The 27,878-nt window shown below is 36.8% G+C and overlaps 1 protein-coding gene across 1 annotated transcript; it reads right to left on the bottom strand.

The window, feature by feature from the left end:
* Positions 1-1,316: 1,316 nt before the first annotated feature.
* On the bottom strand, positions 1,317-11,894 carry jam3a (junctional adhesion molecule 3a). The gene is made up of 9 exons (XM_059330404.1): positions 11,750-11,894; positions 6,664-6,735; positions 6,471-6,584; positions 6,112-6,264; positions 4,846-5,048; positions 4,144-4,243; positions 2,692-2,821; positions 2,555-2,606; positions 1,317-2,438 (listed from the first exon to the last, which is right to left on the bottom strand). The coding sequence occupies exons 1-9, from the start codon at positions 11,808-11,810 to the stop codon at positions 2,403-2,405; spliced, it is 921 nt and encodes a 306-aa protein (XP_059186387.1). The 5' UTR covers positions 11,811-11,894; the 3' UTR covers positions 1,317-2,402.
* Positions 11,895-27,878: the final 15,984 nt, after the last annotated feature.

Raw genomic sequence — 27,878 nt, forward strand, 5'->3', positions numbered from 1 at the left:
TTAGGAAAACTAACTAATTGCATTTACCCAAAAAGTCTACCGTACTGTAGACTGTATAATTGTTAGAAAGAAAAAGTAGTAGAAGCAGAAGCATCAAAAAAACAACATTATCAAGTATAATGGTCTCTGTCATTATGTATATTGGATTATAATTACAGGTGATTTAATATGTAAGCAATTTAAATGTTGCTGGTTGAAGTGGAGCAGATTTAAACTTATTTTTTACCAAAGACTATTTACCCAAATAGACCACTTTACTTGAATGCAATTATTAGAAAGCAAAAGTAAAAAACTATCCAGGTTCTGTAGTAGAGGTAGTAGGACCACATTATAAAAATTATTTCATTACAAGTAAATGTTATGGATTCAAATGTAAGAACACTCATTATATAGGAGAATGGCTTGTGTCATTATGTATATTATAATATTGGATTAGAATTACTGATAATTTAATATCAAATAAGCAAGTATATTTAACTAAATGGGTTACTGTTTAAGTTTAATTTTAGAAAACAATGGTGGATGAAATATTCAGTTGCTTTACTAAAGTAGAAGTAATTCCACAACAAAAATAAAAAATATTCCATTACGAATAAGGTAAAAGGAATGCATGTTTATTCAAGTTTTAAAAAAATATTTACAGCCATAGTTAACGTGTTAAACGGGAAAATAGCCACAGCTTTACTGTTACACCTGGCTGAAGTGGAGCTGATTGTAACATCTTTATGGACTGTTGGCTAGTTTCAATGTATAATGTATATTCCATATGCTCATTTTATATGTAACATCTAAATAAGTAATTATAGCTGTCAAAAAAACTATTATGATGCAATAGTTCCCTCTAGTAGAGTAGAAGTATGAAGAAACATAAAATATAAATTACATAAAAAATGTACTTATGAGCATTTTTTTGTTTATTAAATGTGACAACTTTAACTGCTTCTCTATTTCTCTTCTACTCCACTCTACATTTCAGAGGGATATATTGTACTTTTTGCTCCACTTATGATCACTATACTTGTAATGGGGTATTTCTACATTGAGGTATTGCTTCATTTTTTAGTCAAGTGTGTGAAAACTTTCTCTAGCACTGAGTAAGACACATGGTAATAATATAATGCTTTAAGCTGCAGATACTGTGGAAAAAAACATAGTTGACAAAGTACTTTTGCAGTAGCCTACAAAAAAGTTGTTTTTTTTGTCAATTGTCATATTCTCACACATTTTTATTGTGTCTTGCTGCTGTATGATTATATTCTAGTCCTTTCTCAGAATCAGTCTGACAATACACATGAAACATTTGAGTCTCCACAACATTTACAGTTCAAACGTATTTAATAGTAACAAAATAACAAGAACAAATAGCAATAATATCAAATGAACAGTGGACATTTTACAACAGTTCCTGAGTTGTTACACAAATCATTGACACTAATGTTTGAAATGACAGGCTCAACACTGCAGATACACACTGAACAGTAAATACTGTAAATTTATTTCCAACAAACAGTTTTATTGCAGTATTTACAATAAGGTATGGAGTGCCATGTATGAAAATGAAATGATCAAAAAAAGTATGTATTTATGTACATTAAATACTGAGTCGAAACTGGACAATATGTCCAATACTCAAAATAATTAGTAAAGCACAGAAGGTCACTTATACACAGAAACAGCACTCTAAAAATCATACTTCACCACCTTTATAGTACATATTGACTCTGCAGCATAGTGGGATATATGGTATTCAAACTCACGGGTTACTCGTACATACTTGTTATCATCTGTGAATATAAGAAAGGCTGATAAATTGTGCCTTCTGAATCTGAGCTCATCAGCCTTTTATAGTTTGCTGCTTATTGCCTGTATAACTACAGTATATACAAAAACAAGTTTCAACTCTTCCCCACGTCAAACAAACAAAGAACATGTTTATCTTATGAACAAAGATAATGTAAAGGAGTTTTGTAAAACAATTTCAGTGTACTCAGTAAAAAGTTTAAGAGTTATAAAAGAGGATTTGTCCGTAAAACAGTGAAGGAATGTAGCTTCCAGCATCTTTTGCGATGACACTGTGGGCTAAATATCAAATTCCACAGCTTTGAAATGGTTCTTGTATAATAAAAACATGGTAGCAAATTAGTTAAATGAAACGAAATAAGAAGTAAAAAAGTAAAGTTTTAAATGGAACACGAAAAAAAAATGCTATCACGTTATAAAAAACATGTAACAGTGCCACAAAACGATATTAAAATTACTTTGGCAAGTTGGTTAATTTGATTTAGATGTGCATCAGAGAATAATGTGCCATATTTCACCTCAAACTTTACCATCATTGTAGCAAGCTAACCTCAAGAGTTTTTGCTTTTTTCTTGGTTCCATCTTGTTCTTTGTCTCAGTTGTCAAATGATGAATGAAGACTTGTGGCGAAAATGGCCCTGTGGAAAAACAAGAATTATATTATTACTATGCAGAACTGATCCTTAATTTATTTAATTTTTTTCAGACTAAGAAATGCAATGAATACTGTGTGTATTCTCTAGATTGTTTTTACCTCATCTGCATCGCCATATTCAACGCCTTCATTCTGTGCTGGCCAGTTGTAGCTGAAATAAATACATCAAAAAGACATTATAAAATACAAAATCTTCTAGGTAGTGTTGAATTAAATAAAGTTGAGTTTATACTCACTTATTTTCATGGTGACCTTTTTTGGAGAAGCATCCACGTTTAAGGGAATGACAAATGGAAGCAGCCAAACAAAAGAAAACAGTCACCGCACCGAACGATTTGAGGAAAATCCCGAGGATGTCGACGTCATCTGCAACAGGACACAGACATAATATAAAATTATATATTTTAATTTTACACAGTTAGGTGGCTTGAGTATTGTGGCCTTTTCTTTTTATTGATATGCTAAAATCATCACTTGATTAATAGTTTAGCTGATCAGCCAGGTATCAAGTAAAGATATCAAACATTTACTGCTGATATCAGTTTTGAAAATCCTCCCCCCTGCCCTTTTCTAGGGGGCGGGACTTAGCCTCAACCTATCAGGCCACACCTGAAATGACAAGAAGCCTTGATTCAGTCTCTTCCTGTTTGCTGCATGCAAGTCTGCATGTGACATCTCCAGTGACTGTGCACGAGATGCATTATTTGAGTAATGCTACCTATACACCAGAAGACTTTGAAAAGATTTGGAAAGACTCCTGCAAGACTATCAGCTCACATCTAAAGACAAGTGTTTAGAGTTTTTAGCCCCAGCCTAGTCTCAGACTGAGATTCTACAAAGACTGTGAATCTTGCAGGGTCACTATTTACAAGACTACAACTAGATTTTCTTTAGCATTTTTTACCTACCATGCAATGTTTGTGTGTGCAGTGGTTTGTGATGGAAAAAAAAAAAAAAAGAAGAGAAGACGCCACAAAATGCCCCTCGCAAAGCTGAAAAAGGGTTTCTGTTTTTCTGACATGAAAAGTTGACTATTTTACAGTAAAAATAGACAAGAAGAATAGATAAGGAAGAATAAAGGAAAGGAATGTTTAGAATATAATTCATGATATACATTTATGTCCTATTTAATTATAATTTGTTTAATAAGAATAATTATACTTATCAGCCATATCAACTTTCATTTAGTTGATCACACATTAATCATCAATTATTTATTACTTATTTATGTATACATTTATTTAAAAAATGTAAATAAATATATTGCATCTCTATATTTGTATTAAGGACTGAGCTGCTGTTTCTTTGATTTATAGTAAATGAGTGCTTTAATTATTTTAAGATTTATTAAAATACCATTCTTAACTGATTTACTGTTTTCATTTGCCTTGTAGCCATGTGCTCATCTGTGTCAGTCAACTACTTGAATGAAAATCCTCTGAAAATAAAATAAATTGTTGCTATCATCTGTGAATCTTATACTTTAACTGTTGTGCCAATGCAGGTAGCTTTTAAAGAAACCGAGCAAACTGAAATCCTAATATCCTGAATCTAGATTCCATAACATTTTTAAATAAAACCTCTTTCAGTAGCTAATCGTATTAAGTAATACAGCTTTACAACTGTTGATAAAACTCAGATATTTTGTGATGGACAGAAAATATTGACTCAGACATTTAGACACTCACAGACTTCCATCATTTGTGAAGGGCACTTTGCGTGTCCGGCATCATTCTTCGCCTGGCAGTAGTACTCCCCTGCGTCCTCCTTCCTCACTCTTCGAAATTTCTGAGGAGACATTTTTAGAGATCTTTCAGTGACATGACAGCTGCATTGTCAACAATATGCTGAAGGGTGTTTGGCTGTGGATAACTTCTTATGACACTCTCTAAAGACTGATTGTCTGTAACATTTTAATATATGGAAATATCTTTAGTAACATTGTTATTTTGTCTTTGAAGTAGACCATAAACACATCACCGTGGCTTTGAATGCGACATTATCCTTCTTTCATATGCCAGTTCTAGGTTTAGCTTCCTCTCTGGCTATCTTTACACGCACAGATTAATCCTGCTATTAGTCATACGACGGTTTAAGGTTTTATTCAGATTAAGCTGTTCACATTTACATTAGATAAGCTGTAATTGAGTATCCTTGATGCTAAAGAGTCACAAACACAAATAGAACAGTCAGTCAACTACTTCTTCCCCATTTTACTGAAGCAGATTCTAATAAAGAGAGATAAATAGTAGTAGTAATGACAATTATTGCTTGTTACCTTGCTTTTATTGATGTTTGTGCAGTTTGTGCTGGCAATGAAAACTAAAATAAACAAGTAATAAATGTACCAATAGCATTCAAGGCTCCTTAAAGTGTGCACTCTTTCTTACCAGGCCTCCAGTGTCAGGGTTGATGCTGTAGGAAGAGTTGACCAACTTGGGGCTGATTTTGGGGTCCTGAGGAAGCTCCTCGTTGTTGTGGAACCAGCGGTACTGAGAAGCTGGGAAGCCCTCGTTCTCCAGACATCGCAGCTCCGTTGATGTTCCAACTGTGACTGCCTCTGGCACGCTGCACCGTGGTACAACAGGTTTCACTGCACACAGACAAAGAAACACATCAGTCGAACTGCAGCTATTTATTTCCCATTCATTAATCTATTGGACGGTTGTTCAAAGTGCAGCCCCTGAACGTCTCATGGAGTGCAGGCATGAGTTTGAAAGCTAATAACTATGGTTTTATATTGAATCCTAAACTCTACTAGACATCCATCCTCATGAAGTTGCCACCAGTCTCGCCGTGACAACAAGACTCAAGGAAGTCACTGCACTCGGCCCACAATTAGCCTGGCACATAACTTCTTGTACAGCAGCAGATTTATATTTTAACTTTTCAGTTTTGGCACATAATAAAGAAATTAGATGTACTGTGTTAACTGGTAAGCTTTAGATTTGCTGGTAGGCAGGTTTTGTTAGCTTTGGAGACAGTTAGGCTAACTGTTTTTACCTGTTTCCAGCCTTTATGCGCAGCTAAGCTAATCAGCTGCTGGCTGTAGTTTTGTATTTTTAGACTGGTGTTGAGTTTCTCATCTCAGTCTTGGCAGGGAAGTGGGTAATCAGTTAAACTATCCCTTAAATAAATATAAGAGAAATTAATAATCCTTTAATATACTCATCTCCATCCCTGCCTTCAAAGCTGCTCTCTCAGACATTCTCACTGACTCCTGCAACTGTTTTTCTACCATGTAATACCACCTCACCATTTTTTCTCCATATTTCTTTTGTTGACTGCTGTTTGTCTGTCTGTGATATTGTTGTAATTTTATATATATGTGTGTGTGTGTGTGTGTGTGTGTATATATATATATTTTGTTATTTGTTATTGTTGTTACTGTTGTTGTTGTTGTTGTGTCTTTACGATCCTTACTGTGTTTTACTCCCAAGCCCACCTCCCCTTCCCTCAAGTGGCCCTTGTCGCTTGTCAGGCCGCCATTGTAAATAAGAATTTGTTCTCAGTGACCTGCCTGGTCAAATAAAGGTGAATGAATGAATGAATAGAAACTGTAATTTTTTTTTAATCTATTAACCCACAAGAATGTAAATGTAGATGTGCTGTAAGTCTTCAGTCGTGGACCAGTCAGTGATACCCGAGTGCCATACCTCTTACTGCGAGACTAATAAGTATCTCATCAAAGTCTCTTTGATCATCGATGGCGGCCACCTCGCAGCGGTACTCTGCCGTGTCTGACCGGGTGGAGTTGAAGATCAGGATGTTGGCTGGCTCTCTGAGCTGAGCTCTGTGCTCCAAGTCCCCTTTTAAGAGAGGAAAAAAGCACTTTACAATTGCTCATTCACATACACAGCGTGACTTCACAGTTCAGAAAAACAGAATTCAATGCCAAGTTCTTTAAAGGTAGCATTCATTCAGCTAAGCTCTGAGTCCTGAGACACTACTTTGAAATGCTGCAGCCCACTGGATGATGGGCTTTTTAAAAAGAGAGAGATTGCAAGCGGTTTACCTGCTATCTTGTTTTGAAAGTACACATAACTGGGGACACCGTTCTTAATCTTTTTCCACTCAATCCTCGGGTTGTTTGTTGAGATGGACTCTATTAAACAGGTCAGTTCAATGGCTGTGGGAGAGACAGAATGCATCAGGAAAAGAAAAGCTACTTTCGCTAAATAGGTTAGAGTGATTTTCCAGCAACTTACGCTCAAACTCATTTGCCCACACAATCTTGTCCGTGGTTCGGAGGATTACCCCGAGTGATGATGGGATGTGACCTGCAAAAAAAAAAAAAAGGAAGATACTAAATGCTGAGTAACCCTGATGGCACACATTTTCATTAGCAGACATTATCAACTGGGCATGTTGCCTAATAAATGTGGATTAGAGTGATAAATATAGAAGTTCTCAGAAAGCCTTGGGTTCTGATTTAGAGTAAACATTTCTTATTAATCACTTCGCATTTCTGTTTAAGAAGAAGAACACCTGAGGCGAAATGTGTAAGTTTTCACTTGCATTTTTTATAAACGCGTGTGATGCACAGTATTGACTTAAGGCCAAATACATTTTCGGACAGTATTTGATTTTGGTCCTTTTATAGAGATTAATTGGACAATAATTTGGCTGATGATGAACCATCGAATGAGAGAGCAAGTTTTAAATGTTAAATTGCTGCAGTAGAAATGTTTTTGTTTGTTTACTCCCTGTGCACTGCATTTAAAATGAAACGCTGACAGAAGTTAAAGTGCTGACTTTCAGCTTTTTGTTTGACACACCCTGGAGAGCCAGTGTGGGAAGACTTTAAAACAAAGTCCCTCCAGTTTTAGGACAATGCAGCAGCAGGACAATAACCATAAGAATATAGAGAAAGTAACCAAGGAGTTTTTATAGGCCAAAGTATGTAAATCACCTGACTAGCTCCTAAATAAGTCAAAGTCAACATGGTATTTCAGTAGAGTAATTTATAAACCAGGGACTTCCTTAATATCTATGATAACTTAATTTGGATTTATGTTATCAGTTATGCATAACTTGATATGCTTTACATACATGAGGGTATCAATTGAAGTAACCACAGACTCCTATATTAAGAAGAAGAAACAAAAACTGCCAAAAAAGAAGTAACAATAGAGACAATGCTTTCAGACACAAAGTGGATGTGGTTTTCTGATTTCTGTCAGAAACAAATCTGACATTAGAGTTTGAGCATCTGCATCGTTCACTAGATCTCAGCAGTGTTTGGGTGACAATGTGCCTCTAAGGAAAAGCTGAGGAATTGGTCAATGATGTGTTACTCATTAGAGCAGAACATTGCAAAACATTACAAGAAATCTGTTTCATATTTTAGGTTTAGTGAAAGAGCTTCTTCGCTAAATTGTGACACTAATTTACGCTGAGGTTTACTGGATAAATAATGTATCAAAATCCCTAAACAAAACAAATCAGGAGCACAAAAATAACTTGACAGTGGGAATGTGCTTGAATCTGAAGCATATTTAATCAACCGTCTTGTTTCCCTTCGGCACAAACAACACATGAGATGTACTTATTTTAAGTTCCTTGCTTGAGTGCACTCCTTTAAGCAATTTGTGTTATTTTGTAAATGTCAGATTTTAATGGCAAGGGGCATAATTCACAAGTTTTGTCAAAGTTGGGCCAGCAGCATGCCAATTTAAGCGGAAAATAAGTGAGCAGGGAGCGAGGGGTGTGCAACAACAAATTAAGTAAATGTGAAAATTACAATTTCAAATGAACAAATGTGTCTGATTTAACACGCTGAGGATAAATAAGCAGGTTTCCACCTTCCGCTGGTACCCTACCCTCAACCTATTGTGTCTGTGCCTTTTCCAAATGCAATAATTGCTGGGTACACATGCAACTAATAGCACCCGTGCTGAGTAATGAAGGCGTTACGACTCCCAGCGGGGGCAATGTGAGGGGTTTCCAATGAAGGCTGAAATTGGATAACAATAACTATCTGAGCAGGCCTTGAATACTACGAGACATCCCCTCCTGTTTGCCCGAGGCGCTGTGCACTCTGAGTAACTATTTATTCAAAGCGGCCTCGTTAGCACATGAGTGACCCTGAAATGTGCAGTTAGCTAGCTAGCATATAGCCGGCATTCAGCCTGAAAGTAATGAAAACGTGGGTCCTGCCAAAGCATCCGGTCATATAAGCCCAGCTGCGGACACTGATGAGATCTGACTCCCCAGGTCTCAGCTTCCGTCTCTGTTGCTGACTTTCCCACCCTGTACATCAAGTGGCTATTTATAGCCCAGCTGTGACTGGACATCCCGAGAGACACAAGGAGAGCTCGTCCAACAAACGCTCCCTCGGCATATGTGAGACAGAGGGAAGAGTTGTGGGCTAAATCTACAATAGAGGCAAAAGATTTCCTCATACTGCAAGTTTACATATAGAAAAAAGGGAGACAAAAGAAAAACTGCAGTGCCATCAAATACTAGATGGTGGACACAATCGCATAACAAAAAAACTCATCACTTTATGAGTTACAACACGTGTGTATGTAATATGTCATTCTGAGTTGTCAGGGAATTATATTTTAATAATTAAGTTTGGCTGAAGCGATCTGTAACACTGATAAAAGCTCCATGGGGGCGATTATTGCTACATGTCACCTTCCGCCCTTTTCCCTTTGGCCAATTTTCTTTTCCCAAAAACTAGAAAATGTTCCATAGACACAGTGTTCTGTTTTAATTATACTGTAAACCTGATATTAAGAAGTTGGAGTTTATTATATGCACACTGGAGTCAAAAATTGTATACAAACTGCACAACCAGACACAGTGTTGACATGATTCTTTAAAAAAAAAAGTAGGCCGTGGGAAAGTATAACCACAGTCAATTAACATGACAATGTGTAGCAAATTACTAATACAAGCTAAGAATAAAAGCATCCACACAACAATGGTTTGTCCCCCCTGTGACACAATGCAGGCTGAAGAGAAGACAATATTTCAGAATTACAAAAATAATCTCAGCGCTTGCTGGAAAGCGAACACAGGCTCATTTTTAATCCCTGTGTTTTTGTCATGCATAGGCAAAGTAGGTCTATAGCCTGTTCTGAGAGAAATGCGTTCTTAAATGGCCACATTCTGCAATCCTCTTATGCACAAAAAATGAAAGAACTACCCATCCCAGTCCCTGTAACACAAAAAACAAAGAATAGTTGAACCCGTGCATCTATAAAAAGCTTTTTCCCAGACATTCCAGTGCAGTCGCTGCAAATATGCTGAAGGCAGAGTTAGCTGAAAGAAACATGGAGAGGTGTACGAACCAGGGACCACTGGGATTCACAGCATACTGGAGTGACTCTGCAGGAACAACTAATCAGAATGAGACAGTCATGTTGTCTTAAGCACTTTAGAAAAATTTAAGAAAGGGACACAAGATCTGTTTTGTTTTCATAGGCGACACGAGTGACACTGGTTGAAAAAAAAGTCCCCCCACCGCAGGATCCCAGAGTGAATAAACACTCAAATTTTCCAAGATACCATATATGTCAGGCTGACATTTAGAGAAATGTGCTGTCCAGTACGTGCAGTCTAGGCTTTGAATATTTCACTGAGTGTAAACAAGAGCTGTAACAATTAGTTGATTAACAGGTTATTTGACTCAGCAAGAATTTGTACAACTGATGAATGATTTTAGTCATTTTAAGAAACAAAAGTACCAACCATTCAGTGATTCTTTAATTGAAAGCTTGGCTCCTTTGATTGGACTGTTGGTCAAGTATAACAAGCAACCTGAACACATTTCCTACCTCTTTGGGAAACTATAATGCGTATTTACCTTTTTTTCGGACATTTTATTGACAGAAAGATTGATCTATCAGTCAAGAGTAGTGTAAACATCCTATGATTCCAATTAACAGCAGGAACAAGCCAATACAGTATTTATGATACTGTTTAGAATAACGTCATTTTTCCAACCTTAAAGCCACTTAAAGGGGCAATTTGAGGAAACTGGCTGTTAAGGGATTAAGATCATCTTCAGGCAAAAACATTCATTTTGTCATACTTAAATTTTAATTTATGCACCAATGCGTGCAAGTTATACGAAGCATGAATTAAACAGAAACTGATTAATATTCATTATCTACGCCTTAAGGCAGTCTAAAACTTGAGGGTAGAATTTCAGACTATTAACATTAATCTAAAAAAACTTGAATCATTTCTGCTGCTACTATCGTAGTTAGAGTTTCAGAACCAAAGCACACTGTCAAGAACATTTTCAAAAAGTGACGCTTTGCCTTGTCAGTCCCTTAGTCATTTGATTCGCACTTGCAGAGGAGCTGGGTCAAAAGTTCAGCACTTACTAATGGAAGCTGCCTTTTTGAATATATCCCACTCCACTGCCAATTGTCACCCAGCAGCAGGGTGACCTCAACACCAAGTGCAAACACACCAGGGGTGGATACAACATATCACCCAGCATTAACTGCATTGATCAACTCCAAGCTCCAGCTGCTGTTGTTGTTGGGCAGGGATGATGATGAGGCATGTCATCTCTAACACACCATGCCTTATTCTTCATTTTCAGCACACTAATAACACCACATTCGTCCTCATCACGTGATCACTAAAGGTCAATACCCACATACTCTTAGATTAGATTGAAGCTGGTTGGAGAGATGGCATATGAACACTGGATTTAACTGCACAAAACTCGTTGTTTTACTGCATGCCTACAGTACGGTAGATGCATGTTTGTGATGCTCCTGTAATATGGTATCTCACTGCTGACACGACAGGTCCCTTTAATGATACCAAGTGGTGGCTGTTTTGTTTCGCCCTAAGTACCGTTTTGCTTTGTTTTTATTCTGGAATTTCCTTTATGATTGCTCGCCATTAACAAATGAACACACGAACTACTGCATATGCTTTTTTGTGGGAGGTATTACTACAATAACGAAATAAAGCGACACTTATGCTAACAGTATGCTTGTTAGCAAGCGGCAATATACATTTTAAACGTGAAAGATGCTGTGACAACTACGTCATTTTTCAGGTTTCACTCGCACAACGGCAACGTAATGTTACCCTCACCGGGGAAATATGTTAATGAGAATAAAAACAGCCCACATATAACAATGCATTTCACAATGCTCTCTTGGCCATTCACAACCTGTTTATGTCAAGCTACCGTCTGTGTGCTTAGCATTGACTGCGCCTTTACAGCTGTGATTTTAACTATAACCGCACTTCGTTAAGCGCCAGCGATGTTTTCGTAACAGCGTTGTGTGTGTGGTGGGAGGAAGAATAACTTACCTAAGCTGCTGTACAGGACAAAACAAGCAATGAGCCGTGGAATCGCCATCTTGCAGCCCATTTCTCGGTTACAGTCGCACACACTCAGCACCTCTGAGAGGTCCGGGGATGGAGGCAGAACACACTGGTGGATGTTGCCATCGACGAGTTTCCATAGCTACAAGCGTTACTGTGGGGGTGCAGCCCTCCACGCTGCCTGACAGGCGAGAGGCGGTGCCAGCCGTCAGCTCCTCCTTCCAGCAGTGGTGGAATGTAACTAAGTACATTTACTCAAGTACTCTGTCCATGACATCAATATTGCTCAAATATGTGTTTTTATTTTTAACCCTATAAAGCCAAGTGTATCATATTAGATACAGTTATTTTTGAGACCTCTACATCATCAAAAACCTGATGTATACATGTGTTGAAGATAAACAAACTGAGCAACAAATTGCACAAAAATACCAGATGTAGCAAAAATGATATGCAGGTTCCACGAATGAATCAGTCATTGCTGCATTAAAAAACTTCATATCAGCAGATGTATGATGTTGTGTTATATGGAAAAAATATGTATTTTGCATGTTTGAGGAAAAAGGAAAAGTCAAAGTCTTAATAGGTTAAAAATGTTAGGGTTTATATGTTTTTGTTAGTTTGAGAAAAACAAACTGTGAGCAACAAATTGCACAAAAAGACCTGATGTATCAAATATGATACAAATTAGAATTCATATATGCAATTTATTTATTTCTTAAAATTCGTCAGCAGGTTAATAAGCACTCAGTTTTTACAAAAATTGAATTTTCTGGCAATTATTTCATGGTTCAGGCTTTATAGGGTTAAGGTGTATTCAGATCATGAAAACTTTCCAAAGCACTTTAAGACTTATTTTTAATTTAATTCTCAGGTTCAGTCTTATCCAACGTGTCAGTCTTTAGATCTTCATCCTCCAAGATTTCTTACATGCAGAGGTCAATTTATTTTTCAATTTAGGGGGACCAAATTATGGAATACCTTTTCCCATCTGGCAAAGGGCTCCATCTCTTTAACATGTTTCAAAAGATGTCTAAAAGCTCATTAAACTGCGGTTTTAAAATTCTAATTCACACAGAAATACACTTTTATAACATGTTCATTTTTGTTTTTGTTGTCATTATAACTTGTTGATGTTATACATATGTTTTTTCTTTTATCAGTTTATTACTTATTTACTTAGATATTAGGTGGAGGCTTTAAATAAGCCCATCTGGGTTTTCTGCCTCTCCCTGCACTTTACACTATATGTTATCTTTGTCATTTTATGTAATTCTAACTGTGCAAATAAAATAAACCTAAAATTTAAAAAAATAAAAAACCTACTCTACCTAAACTTCAGTCAAATCTTGTCACACTGTTAAAATGAAAGTCATTTTTTGTCAAAATTGTTTTTTTTTGCCTAAAACATCTCCTCATGATGCCGGACACCTATAAACAAAATAAAGTGTTACCATATCTTGCTTAAGTCACAAAGGCATGTTCAAAAAATTGCCTAAGTCATTTATTTCTCTTAAGTTACATAATTTACACACAGTGTTATTACTATGCCAATAGCCATCCTTTGTTACATCCTTTTTGAGTGAAATGATCAATAAATGTTACACTTTTGGTGAAGTTTTTTGTGTTTCCTGCAAAACTTGAAAAAATTAGTTAGGCGATTATTTTAACAGGGTGACGATCTGTTCACGATCTGTTCATGTCTACCTATCGACCCCACTACACTTCAGAGGAAAATATTGCACTTTTGACTCCTCTTCATTTGTCTGACAGCTTTAGTTACACTACTAGTTACTTTACAAATTAACATGGGTTAAGACTTTTTGGTTAATCTTCATTTTTCATACATGAACAATTTGTGGTTCCAAGCTCTCAGATGTGACAGTGTACTGATTTTATTTGAAATTATAAAAAAAAAATGTAATGCTTCTTTTTTCAGAATCAGAATATTTTTTATTGCCAAGTAGGTTTTTATAATTTGCTGTTGTGTATTGGTGCAAATGAACAAAGTACCAAATATAAATATATCTTAAAATACAAGCACTTAAAAAAAGCAGCATAAATAGAAAAAAAATAAAGAATAGAAAAAGTGGGGGTCTCTCTTGCTGCCATGGACTCATTACATCATCTTTAATTTATTTTAAGCTACAAAATAGTATAAATAGTATCAAAATAGTATCAACCAACTATAAGCATAAAATCCTGCTCTTACATTAATGCATGAGTAACTATATAATATAATACCAGGAAACATTTTTCAGCATTAATTACTTTTACTTTCAGTACTTTAGATATATATTCCTGATTAAAGTTACACACTTTTACTTAAGAAACCTTTTTCAATGCAGGACTTTTATTTGTAATAGAGTATGTTTACAGTGTGACAGGCTATTTGCAGTAGGTGAAAAAAGTATTTTGCTAATTACTGTCTCTATTGATTGATTGGTTGGTTTGTAAAAAGTCTGAAAAACAGTGAGAAATGCTGTCACAATTTCCAGAGATCCCAAAGAGAAACATTCTACAGTGCACACCTGAAAAATAATAAAAACGAATAGATACAATTATTAAAATGGAAAGCAGCCATGACATTCCTATGTTTAATAAAAAATAAAAAATGATGAAATTATTTTAAAAAATGTTTGCCAATTATTTTTCTATTTTTTCATTATTCAACCAATTATGTTATTGTGTTTTGTGCATGGACATTTTTTAATAACAGGTAACTTAACCCATAAGAACCCACGGTGACACCCATGTAACAAACACTTTAAATATTCTAGAACAGGGGTCTCAAACTCAAATTACCTGGGGGCCGCTGGAGGCAGTATCAAAATGACCAAAAAAATCTAAATTACTTAAAAAAGACACAAAAAAGAAAGACAAAATGACTTAAAAAGACACAAAATGACCAAAAAAGACACAAAATTACTAAAAAAAAAAGGACACAAAATGACAGAAAAAAACTAAATTACTTAAAAAGACACAAAATGACTAAAAAAAGAGACACAAAATGACCAAAAAAGACACAAAATGACTGAAAAAACACTAAATTACTTAAAAAAGACACAAAAAATGACCAAAAAAGACACAAAATGACAGAAAAAACTAAATTACTTAAAAAAGACACAAAAAAACCCACAAAATTACTAAAAAAAGACACAGAATGACCAAAAAAAACCCCACATCATAAATATGTTCTGCGTGGTTCACTTGGTCTGCGATATATCCCCCATATCGTTCCTATATGGATAACTGGGTCTGGGTTCTTATGGGTTAAGCTGCCAAATAAATGTAGTGAAAGGGTAAAATGTACACCTTTTACAATGTAGTGAAGTAGAAGAGATATATACTATCACTGTGGCACAAGGTTGTTGCCTGTAAGTCACTGCTGAGGGAAAGGGCAGGTTTTACAATCACTACAAGGGCATCAGGGCGGAAGGTGGAGCGTTCAGACAGGAAATGCCTGCACATCATATTGTCGGACATTGATTTCTAAACACCAGTTTCTGCTTTGGACCAGCACTCTTTCCCAGTCTTTCACCAAAACATAATACCAAGGCATCCAAAAAAATCACTGGTCATACATTAAATGAAAATCTAAGCAGAATATTTTGTAATACCTGACTTTTGCATGAAAATAGCAGTAGATTTATACTGCTGGTCCTTTTAACATTCAATTAATGGAATTCATCTTCAAGTTGTAGCCTATCCATATTATTTCCATGGATTAAATATAGCAGCTGCTTCTATTCCTCCAAACAAACAGCAGGTGGCAGTGTAAAACCAGACATTGAAGCAGCAGGCAATACTGAACCATCCAAATAAGTGCTTCATCTTATGTAAAACATATGAACATTAATATTATAAATTTATCACAAAATTAATTTTTAGTGTTAATAAGATAGGATAAGATATTCCTTTATTCGTCCCACAACTGGGAAATATTCAGTGTTACAGCAGCAACGGTGTACAGCAAAAATATAAATAAACATCAATAAAAGAACAATAAATAGTTAACAAGCAATATTAACAAGATATTTAAAAGTATTAACAATTTAAACAAGAAATGTAAAAATGAGGAACAACATATACAATATAGACAGATTTAGATAATATATGTTGCTAAGAATTATACCTGGCCTTTGTAGCATCTCATAGGAAACAGTTTTTCCTCCCTGGGAAAAGAAGTAAGGACCTTGTTGCATTACAACTGTGTAAAATATGTGGAGGAAATGGTGATCTTCAACTTGTTTGCACTGTAAACCAAATTAATGGCACCATCACTCTAACAAAGCAAGTCATATTACAGGTGTTTCTTATAGACACCTTCATTTCCTGCAATGCGTTGTTGTTTGTGCCTCAGCGCATCATTTAGCGATGTGAATGTATATATCTCTCACGAGATGAAGAATGCAGCACCGTTGGTTTTGGATTTAATTTCCACTCGTCTATCCAGCCTCAAACCTGTGAGCCCTGTTCCTGTAAGCTTGACAGACGGGTCTAACACCAAGCAAGCTATTTAAGGTGTGCACTGTGTTGAAATAAGCACAGGATATGAAAGCGTATCAGCCTGCATTATTATGCAAAATCTACAGTGAAATGAAACTGCAAATTTTCTTTTGCATAAAAGAAGATTATAACAGTGCTGCAGGTGGAAGAAATGAAATAAGTTTATGTTTTATATTCTTTCCAATAAGCATTGACACCTGCAGTATATTAAGAAACATAAAAGAGAGATTGCCACTGTGTTAGACTATCAATAAAACAACTGTTGTTGGGCTTTATTTGTTCATAATGTGGACTCATAAACAAGGAGGAATTTTCAGATGATCACAACAACATACGGTACATTCTGTGTTTTAAATACCTGGGAAACTGAAGCCAATGCAAAAGTGCCTTGAATCGGCATTCTTTCTAATGGCCAGCAGGGGGTGACTCCACTGGTTGCAAAAAAGAGTCTGTTTATATGTCAGTCAATAGGAAACAGACCTACTTTTCATTTGATTTATCACTTCAGTAAATATTTTCATGATGAATATAAAGTCTCAATCGTGAGTATCAAGTCTTTTCCAATACAGCACGATGTTCATTTTGTAAATGATGCTTCCATTTAGAGTAAAATAGACTATAAAGCAGGGCATGCTTTAAGGTGGGGTTACCTTATGATTGACAGGTCACTATCACAATGAGCTTTGCATTTTCTTCTTAGAACTATCACCTTGCTACAGTGTGTTTTCAGTTCATCAAAGTTAATTATAACACTTTGTGCACTTAAAAATGTCTTGTTCAGTGTTTGGTTTGATAAAAAGACACTCTAAGGAGTAGGCTGTTCATTTTGAATAACAATTGTCCTTTGCTAACCAAGCTAGCTAGCACTAGCGTAAGCTGATGATGTGGTGTTGATCTGGCTCCCAATCTGCACATGCGCTGGTTGCAAAAAAACAATATGGCGACAGCCGAAATGGCAAACTTGAGGCTTCAATGGGTGACATCACGGTGACAACATCCACTATTTCCATATGGTCAAAGGCACTGATGGCCTGAAGGCTTCGTGTTTTCCAGTTGTCTGCCTGTAAGGAAATTTCTTAAAATTTGTTAGACTAGTACACTTGGACAAAAGGATGAACTAATTTGATTTTGGTCAAAAGTCAAGTTCACTGTGACCGAACATCTGTTTCATCTCAGGAATGTCTTCCATTAACTCAAGCATTTCCTTGAAATTTTGTTATTAAAAACCATTTCCCAAAAATAAAAGCTCTAAAAAACAAGCAGTAGTTAAAAGGACAGGCCTCTAATGCTTCAGTCATCTGCAGACAAACATCTCTTAGTTTATAGCAGAATACAGAGCACACAGTCTGCTTTTATTATTGCAAAGACTTCTACAGTGCACCCACATTACTATTTCATGTGTATCTCAATTTTAAACATTAGGGGAGATATAAAGCAAAATGGCAATGCAGACTCCTAATAATACAGTGGTACAGTGTATTGAGATCATTATAAACCTATTCAGGTACAGTGTGCCAAGTAGAGGTAACACAGATTCCAAAAAACACAGCTGTTTTAAAAATCATTAATAATAATATGTGATCCAGAGCAAAGTGTTACACAAAAGCAATACATTTGGCTCATAGTGGTGCATGTTAATGTGAGCTATTATAGTACACGATCTCTACACTTGAAGATAAATGATACATGGGTGGCATTGGTAATGGCTCTGCAGGTCTTAAGTGATTCAAAGAAATGCTAATGTATACTATATATGGCCGTATATTGGTCATAACTGTCACACTTTCTCTGATGGATATTCTTATCTCTAAGTAACCTTCTGTGAGTGTCAAAAACCTGCTCTTTGAAGCTTCCTTTAGAGCTCCCGAACCCCTTCTTGCAGCTTTTATTAGTGTGAAGGTAAGACATTTTTTTTCCTGCTTATATTTCTGCTACTTATTGTTCTTTTCCCACTAACTCTGAAATTGAATTCCCTCTTTAAGCTGCAGTCTGCATTTCAACCTTAAAACTGTAGAGATTTCTCAGGATGTATGTGTGCTATTTTGGGCCTCTGCTCTTGAGACTTTTATTTTACATATTGAAGATTGCAGCTGACACATATTCAGCTATAGCTTTCATTAAAAAGCAGCAGACAGAAAGTGTCTCCTCAGAGCAGGAGTGGGACTTTAAGAGAGAGCTTGAGGTTCAGATAGCTCCACTCTTCCAGACATTACGATCAGATGGGAAATGCTAACTAAGTAAGCTGAGTAAAGCAGGCAGGACCGATTTATATATGGAGGATTTAAAATACTTTACTTTAAAATACTTTTATGACAATTATCAAAGATGTATGTTCTGAAAACAGTTTAACTCTCCAAAACCCGGGCACTGATGTTTATTTATGTAAATGTTTTTTTAAGGATTATTTATTATTTGGTGGAAGCCAGCCATTAAAACCCACTCATGCATTATTGTAACACTAAAAAAAACCCTTTCCAAATCATTATTCTTTTTAAATTATTAAAGTTTTTGGTAACGCTTTATATTAAGGTCCTCGTAATAACCATTAATTAACAAGTAATAAGGCGCTTGTAAGTCCTTACAAGATACTTATCAACATTATTGTGTGTTTATAAGCTTATATAAGTGTTAATAATGGCATTACAAACACCCATGACCCACCCATTATGTCTTTGCCATGCCTTTATTAATCTTATTTTGTTTGTTTATCGATATTAAAATATATTTTATTGCTCATCTGTTATAAGTTAACTTTAAGTTAACTATGCTTTTTGCAACTACCGGATCTAAAGCGAGAACAATGCCTTATTACTTGTTAATTAATGGTTATTAAGTACCTTATTATAAGGCGTTACCAAGTTTTCTATCACTAAACATCTTTAGAACAATACTACAGGTCAAAAAGTTACTTGGAAAAATGTTGAAATTGGTCAGAAGAAAGAAGTGGGGGGTCAGTGGGAGACAACTTTGTTGTTTGAACTTAAAATGTTGTGTGTCTTACAGTGTATCTATTCTCTGGATGTTGCAGTTATGCAGTTAGAGTCTGGGGAGTTGTGGGGATATGTCATCTTTTTCTGCATTCAGTCAGGAATAGGCATTACTACACTGTTTCAAATAAATCTTGCAATTTCACAACAATGAGCCCCAGAGGCTGAGTTTATTTCAGTTATCAGTAGTCAAAAAATTCTTTATTTTCCAAAGCTCATTATTCAAATATTTTTGATCAAATTAAACAATAGACAAATATTTTGTAGGCCTGCCAGGTCTAAAACAATTAACCGTAGTTATTAAACACTCTCTTTAAAAATGTAAACATTACTTTTTACTCCACTGCATTAATTTCACAGCTATTGCTACCTTGCAGATTGATATTGTACATAATGAAAAGTTGTGATCACTTTATAAAATATGATTGATTAATACAGGTTAAACTCTTCAAAAGTTTATTAAGTAGCCTTGCTAAAATATAACCACCTTGACCAGCTACAACAGTAAAATGCTTCATATAATGTGGCATAACATGGGTGTCTTTTCCTCGTAGTGAAGTATTTTTACACTGTGGAATTGTTACTTTTATGTATAGACCTACTTCTCCCTCCAACAATATTTTTATATGTTTAAAATATTCTGACCCTGCAGTCACCTCATTTTGAATGCTTTTATTTGCTTTTAAATATACAGATCAAGCTTCAGTGAGAGTCAAGCTTCCACTTATGCACAATAATTAATTATCTGCTGAAACTGCAAATTATAAGTAAATATAGAGTGAAAGAGACATCCAGTAATGCGCAGCTTAACTCTGTATTAGTTTATGCTCAGTAAGGAGCAATAATATCTCAGAACATGAGAGCTGGATTATGTAACATGTCATGACCAGCACTCAGGGGTGGAAGAAGTATTCAAATCACTTAGTAATGCCACAGTATAAACCACAAGTCCTGCATTCAAAATGAGATTTATTTATTTTTAAAATAGTTCTTTTGGTTGCCTGTTTACTATCCAACTGTTCTCTTTGTACACTTGTACAGTTGTGGTTACAAACTGTCTTTCCACCCTCTACTCTCACTCGACTCGTATTCTGAGTGTAATTTATTTTTTGAGGAAAAAAAGAGATGAAACGCACAATAAACAAAGTTAAAGATGAATTTGACTGATGGCATTTCTATAGATGATATTGTTATTGTGATCTCTTTTGGCTTTGATAATTGTTTAGTAAAAATGTGATATTGTGACAGCCCTACAATTCACAATGTGTTGAGTTAAATCTATAATCATGTGCAATCTTTTATAATAAATTTTAGGGACAATCTTAATATAATACATAGCCGGTAACTATTGTGGTACCTGTACGTACATATTGTACCTAAAGGTCTGTTGCCGTTTTAAGGAAACATGAAACCAAATGGCTCACTTTTCAGACTGAATGAGCACCTGGTGATTCCCCGGATGTTAGAGCATCTAGAGGGGGGTAAAAGTTATATGACTCCACTGACATGCAACCAGATGAAATGCACCGTTACCTTGAATAAATTACACATTTCTGTGAGTTTGAACACTGCTGAATACAAAATAGCATAGCTCCTCACCCTTTTCTCATCATAGTGCCATCTCTGACTGAAATTAATTTAGATGTGATTTGGCTTAAGGCAGTAATCACTGAGTACAAATGTTAGTAGGTCATCAGGGTTCAAACTTTTCTGCACATTCTACATTTTGTGTTATTCTTTGCTTCCTGCCCACGGACTATATGAAAATTAGCTTATAGCTAACTCTAGTACAGCTAAGAAACTGTGCATTGTTCCTATCAAATAAACAAACACACTCTACTATATCCCAAGAAGCAGTGTACCCTCAGTAGCTACAGTAGTATTAATCATTTGGGAATAGAGTGTACTGATCTGGCTGGCAGGCGGAATCAGTTTGTGTTGCCAAGCACTGCAGAAAGTTTCTATATTGGTCGCAATGGGATTAACTCTCCAAAAGTTATCACAAGTCGAAAAACAATAACTGACTAAATATGCCCTCTCTGTCTTTCTTTCGCCTCGAAGCAACAGTAATTGAACTCCTTGTTCTTTCTCGGTAAAGAGACGCTGTCGACAGACTTTCACCCTTAGTGAATTTCATCGCTTTCAGAGAGGCTAAATGGCGCTGTGCTGCTATACAGAACAAATCAAAAGTCAGAAATTAGCAGGCGCTGCATCTGCAGCTCAATTAGCACTGTGGTATTAATAGCTTTAACAAGTTAGCTGAGAGATGACATGATGTAAGGGAGAAAAAATGTTTAGAGACTTGATGACTTCAGTGTGATAAGGCCGTGAAGGCAGCTTTAGATTAAAATTTTGGCTTCATTTTAACGCTTAACTTTAATTTAGCTTGGAATATGAATTAACTGGGTGTGTTTTAATGAGGTTAACTAATAAGGAGCTCTATTTCTTGCAGTATTAAAACTGTAGAGTGATGTGAAACCATTGAAACTATACATGCTAGCTTTAGCTTAATTGGCTTTACCAGCAGGATTTAAAGTGTGAGACTGAAAACTAAGTGGCAGTGCCTATAATGGGAGGGAACATATTGTGTGAATAAGTTAACTCAGCCTTCAAAATGTCACTTTCTGAGGAGAAACGGCATGCAGATAGATGCTGCAGCTCAGTACACTAAACAATACAAGTGTGGCACTTCACTATTCCCAAATTTCCTGCACAGATCGAGCGTTTAGGTGGGCCGCCCACAGACTCCGTTGATGACCACTGAACATGACAAGTGATTCTCATCTGAGGAACAGTGCGGAGAATGAAAGTGACTTTGAGGCCTTAAGCCCTCATGCCAATGCATGTATGTGTCAAATCTGCCCCTTCATAGACAAATAGAGACAAAAAGAAACAGTGAAGTCGATTTGTTTCAGTCCTGATATTTGAATTTAAGTCACAGGATGGTGCCTTCTCTATCAGCACATTCAGGGAACATTAAGATTGTGTGTTATATTGTAATTTAACACTATTTTTTAATGAAATGAGACTTGATTATCAATTAGATCTCACATAAACTCATCTTATACAACCTTGCACATTGCGCTTGGATGAAGTGAGGCTGTTGATTGCTTTGTAAAAGTGAAATGTGTCACAGCTGGATGACATCAGCGTCAATTACAGAGAGAGGAAAAAAATCAGCATTTGCTTTTTATATCAGAGGCGAACATATCCAGTATAAGAGCAGTGGACCAGAGACATATTGTATTGTATGTGGTGGCTATCAGAGATCAAGGGTTCTCAGTCATTTTACAATTACAAACAAATTACAAACCTACCTTAAAGTTAAACTTAAGTATGCCGTCAGATTTCACTATAGCATACAATTTCTTTATTGCACAGACTACATATGTTGGCTTCCAAAACTTGTGTTTTTTCCCCTGCCCTCCGCTGCACGTCCTTCAAAGCCAAAGAGACGATTGAAATCAGCCAGATTAGATTCTGTTATCTATAATTCATCGATTCTTCTGACAGTACAGCCTCACACATGAGGAATTTACATCTGCCACATTGAAAACATCCACTTATTTACTATCAAACTGTGATTCAGCTTCTGTTATAAGGGCTACATTTAACCATTAAATTCATTATATTTTACGGTATTATCAATCATATCCATATAATGTCAGAAATTGTTTAAAATGTCCTGATGGCATCATGCTTGTTTTATGTGATCTACATTCCTAAACTTAAATATATTTAGTTCACCATTATAAATGACAAAGAAAATCTCATTTGAGAAGCTGGAATCAGCAAATGCTTCCCATTTATGCTTGAAAAATGACTGAAAATGTTAATTGATTAAAAAACGAATAAATTATTTCTTGATCATTTCAGCTTTAATTTAAATATCACCAGAAATAATTGAAAAAAATCTATTGATTAGAATTAAAGATTCATTTAACTGTATTGCCGAAGTGTTTGTGCACACTTAGGGTCATTTTCAAATTCATTTTCTTTATTTTTGTTAATAAAGCTTATTAAACTTGTTTGCCTAAAGGATTTTAAAAGTGAAAATGATTGCTTTTACATTACTCTAGGTCGTCCTGAATCACATTTTTAATAATAAACCTACAAATATGACAAATTTAAAGTGAGGCTGGTCTCTTGTGTAAAACACTGCTGACCACTACTGGACAAAAGCATGAATTATCCTCAGTGTGAGTGTGAGACTATAGGGACATAGACGGCTTATAAAACACCATAAACAGACATGCAGCAGAACATCTGTTCAGCAGGTTAGTCAGCTGCAGGCTGACTGACTGATGCTGCGTGGGGCCCTCAGTGTACACATCCATATGTCTCTGTCACTAAAGCATCTGTGGACGCTTTTGGGTCTATGCTTAGTCACACTACTGGTGCACGGATTCACAGAACATGGGAATAAAGGAGCAGTGCGAGAATTTTCTTTGGTTTTGATTGAGCAATATGGATTAGGAATGCCATAATTGTACTCTTTGTTTGTTGAAATAAGGCAGCGCAGACATCAAAAGGTTGCTTGCTTACAGCAGTGACAGACTGAGAAGATCCCACCGGACAGTGACCCTAAAAATAAACTAAATGTGCTATACTTGAAGACAAATATCTATTAATTTTTCATTCCATTATTTTTGGCAGGGCATCTGACAGATACAGAGATTCTGATCTTACTTTGTTCCAGCATCTGTCAGAAGACAAATTGTGTTGATTGCTTCTTAAAATAAGTCAAAGTAGCCTTTAACTTTTCCAGAAAATGATTCAAGTTAACATCTTAATTCTTTAGTTTTAGATCCATGCATTGCATCCCTGTAACTGTTAATGGGAATATACTTCTTTTGATCACTCAGAGGCTTAAAAACATGCACAAACATCCACATGAAACTCAATAAAAGTGGAATCTGATGAATCATGCATGTAACAAGGGATATGTCCGTTTTCTGCAGAAAATAATCCTAAAGTTGTTTTTCTGGGCAGCGAAGCTAGTCCCTGCTGCATTCAAAATTTAGAAACATTTCATGTTCCCTCCCTGCCCTTTGGTAAAAACAAATCCTAAAACACAGACACGCAGTCTCCCTTAACAGGCCTGGAAAACGAATAGTTTTGTTGCGTAAGAGATTATCTTAACTGCACTTATCTTTTCTCTGCTCTGGCTTGTAGGAAATCAAATTATATCATGGAGGGAAAAAAAACAAGCTCTCCTGCGGCCTGAAGCAGATGCCATTATATGATGTGTGTGTCACTGTGGAAACAGGCTTTCCACTTCAGTCTTTATATGATCAAGGCTCCTGCTGAAGAAGCTATAGGCCTCCAGTATGTTCTGATGTTGTGTCAGCACTTCTGTAACTTTAGGTGAGGGTTGGAGGGGGCTGTGTAGGTAATGTGACCTTGTTTTGCCATGCAGCAGTCACAGCACACTCTTGCACACCTCCCCTGACAGTAATTGTGTGAATCTGACGGATGCTCCACCTTCAAAATGGCTTGGTCATTGACGGTAACAATTCCTCCATGCAGCCTTCTCTGTGGAGTTAAAATGTGAACCACTCCGTTTTTCCTGTATACGGCTGTATGACTAAACAAGGACTCCCTGCCACACAGCTATTGATAATTAGGATCCATAACTTATGACTCATAGCTTCAGTTGTAAATGCCACTGTGTAAAACTTCCCCTCCAGCTGAAGTCATGCTGGTTTCTTACAGGAACAACATTTCTTAGAGGAGGTTAGTTCTCTCCAGCTTCCAACACTGGATCTCACACCTCTCTCTCTCTCTCTCTCTCTCTCTCTCTCTCTCTCTCTCTCTCTCTATATATATATATATATATATATATATATATATGTGTGCTTTCACTGAAACACATACATGACTGTATGTATGTATGAGGCATGGCGTGCCCAGCTGTGAGGGAGGAGCTCAGAGAGCATCACTCTGATGCTGCTCGGCTCCAAATATAATCATTACTCTCTTCTGTAAGAAGCTGGGGTTGTTTTAGAGAAGTCCTTCTCAACAACTTTTAGCTTGAAATCTTTTAGAGAAGCAATATTTACATGCGATCCCTTTTAACAGGTTAATTACATCGTGATGTTCCCCCTCTCAGACTCTAGATATTATTGGGACTTGCAATTGACAACTTAAGAGTTAGCTATTTCAAAGCTTGTTAATCATCTGGCGGCCCCTCAGATTTATCCATTATGTTTCCTCTGGGGATTCAACGTTTTAGAGAAATTAATGAAGTAACATAACAAATTCAAATGCCTCAATACCAGCAAGTCCTCCAAACCATGACTGCCTAAGTCGTTTGTTCCTACCCTTTTATATGACCTCCAGGAACATTTCCAAATTTAGTGCCCCTACCGGCGGCCTCATAGCTTAATATAGTGGTTGCCATTTTTTTTAACACATGGTAAATATAGCGAAATATTCACAGTTTGGTAGGCAATAAAACAACTTCCTTAAGGTTAGGGGAAAAAAGCACATGATAAGGTAAAGTAAAGTAAACATGCAATAAAAAGCATGACTCTAAATTGCCTAAATTGTTCAATATAACAACATTGACTTGTGGTTTTCTTGCTTCCCTGTTTGCTTTCACACTGTAACATCATTTCACTAGAGGGCACCACTAACTACAAACGTAAATATGGTGCGTTTTAAGCTCCTGTACAAACGCCACATGGTGTCATTATTTGGGGCAGTCTCTTTCATACAGCCCACACTGAGTGGTTTGATGAGGACGAAAATGATGTGAATTACTTGATACAGCTTTCACAACAACCAGATCACAATCCGGCACGTATGAGAGTGACAACTACCAATGAGCAAATATTTCTTTGGAATAACAGCGTTCACCACTTCAGTACACTTGCAAAGACTTCTGAGCCAAGACGCACTGAGGCTGTTCTGGCAGCTCGTGGCTTATGAACAGACTTTAAGGAACATTTCACCCCCAAATCAAATATGCATATATTTCCTCTTACTTATAGTGTTATATAAATCCATACTGCTTTGGTGTGAGTTGCAGAGTGTTGCAGATATCAGCTGTAGAGATATCTGCCTTCTTTCAAAATGCAAAAATATAAAGAAACTTGAAAGAAGTCAGACATCACTATGGCTGATATCTCCAACACCTTGTAACTCACACCAAAACAACCCAGACTGGTAAATACCACTACAGTTAATGTGTATATTTGATCTGGGGGGGAACTGTCCCTTTAATTATCATGCAGAGGCCTTATGTGATGTATACTCATGACATTACATACAAGCAAAGTTGCAAGTCGTTAAGGTCTTTAAAAAATATTCTTTATAGGCTACATATATTTAGGTTTTAGTATATAGCTAAAGATTAGTAACATCAGACTGTATTCAAGTCAAGAAGAAAGACTGCACATTGAATTCCAGTCAAAATAGTGATAAAAATGTTCAAATGTGTTGTGAAAATATTACTCAGCAGTATTTCACTGCAGGAGTAAAAAGGTCTGCAGACAAAATGGAGACTGTCTTTGATTTTTAGTCACCTTTTTTATATTTTCTTTGATTTCAGACAGGAATATGACAGCCTCCAAAAAAAGGGGGGGAGGCGGGGGGGGGGCAGACGCTGTCAGACAGACAGATGCCAAGACAAAACTGTGACAAATTCTGCTGAAAGACCACGATTTGCAAGACTAATCTTCACCGAATTCCTCCCAAACGATAGATCACATGTATGTTTATCTTCCTGTAACACACAGCAGCAGCCGGCGTGCGCGTTATTATTTAGGTAAGATGTGAGCTGATGTCGAGCAGCCAGAGGCGCACAGGCGTTATGATCCCTCCGTGGTCATGCATGTAGAAAACAGAGGGAGTGAAAGTGAGGCAGCCTTATCAGTGGTAACCATGTGTGCGCAGTGGGCAAGCGTGATGGAGCTGCATCCTCGCGCTCGCGGCCGTCGAGGAAAAAACAGGGCGAACGGTATTGTATCTGTCGCCACACCCATCACATAAAGCCCAGACACGGCGCGGTAGCGGGGAAAGAGAGCGTTTTATGTCGGTGACAGCGACATGACAACAGCCGAGGGCTATGGGTGAGCGACAGATGAGTCACACACACACACATCCACCAGCTTCCCCCCTTTTTTCATTACACATACAGTAAACCTGCGCCATAAATAGCTGGATGGTGCCAATATTGATATGCCCCGCAAAAAAGAAAAAAAAAGACTGCGTGGATGAATGGATGATGGGCGGTGATGGTGCACGTGGGGCCAGTTTAGGAGAGGTATTTAAAGATGTGGACACGTCTCTCTGTCAATGCGCATGATACTGCGGTTCCACTACTATGGCACGCTCCAACTCACCTTGAATCGGCGCACGGCAGCGCTCCTGTCATTCGGGTGCTGGGGCGTATGGAGAACCAATACACGCCCCAAAGCCTCAATCAGCAGCCAATCCAATGACAGAAGAGGCGGACCTGTGGCTGCATTCTCACACTTGGTTTCACTATGCGCTCGTAAAACGGCTCCGTCTACTACAAACGCGGCGGTGCAGGTGCTCTGTCTCTTCGGGAGAGGATGCGGATGGAAGGACGGGGGAGGGAAGGGATGAAGGGAAACGCCACGAGGAAAGAA

This window comes from Centropristis striata, chromosome 4 (genome assembly GCF_030273125.1).
Source record: "Centropristis striata isolate RG_2023a ecotype Rhode Island chromosome 4, C.striata_1.0, whole genome shotgun sequence".
In the NCBI taxonomy this organism is placed as follows: Eukaryota; Metazoa; Chordata; class Actinopteri; order Perciformes; family Serranidae; genus Centropristis; species Centropristis striata.

Bases quoted from the DNA above. Each gene is read 5' to 3' on its own strand.
- jam3a (XM_059330404.1), bottom strand. From the start codon at position 11,810: ATGGGCTGCAAGATGGCGATTCCACGGCTCATTGCTTGTTTTGTCCTG. The intron at 6,736-11,749 runs GTAAGTTATTCT...TTTTTTTTGCAG, and splicing joins TGTCCTGTACAGCAGCTTAG to GTCACATCCCATCATCACTC. The intron at 5,049-6,111 runs GTATGGCACTCG...GTCTGTGTGCAG, and splicing joins TATTAGTCTCGCAGTAAGAG to TGAAACCTGTTGTACCACGG.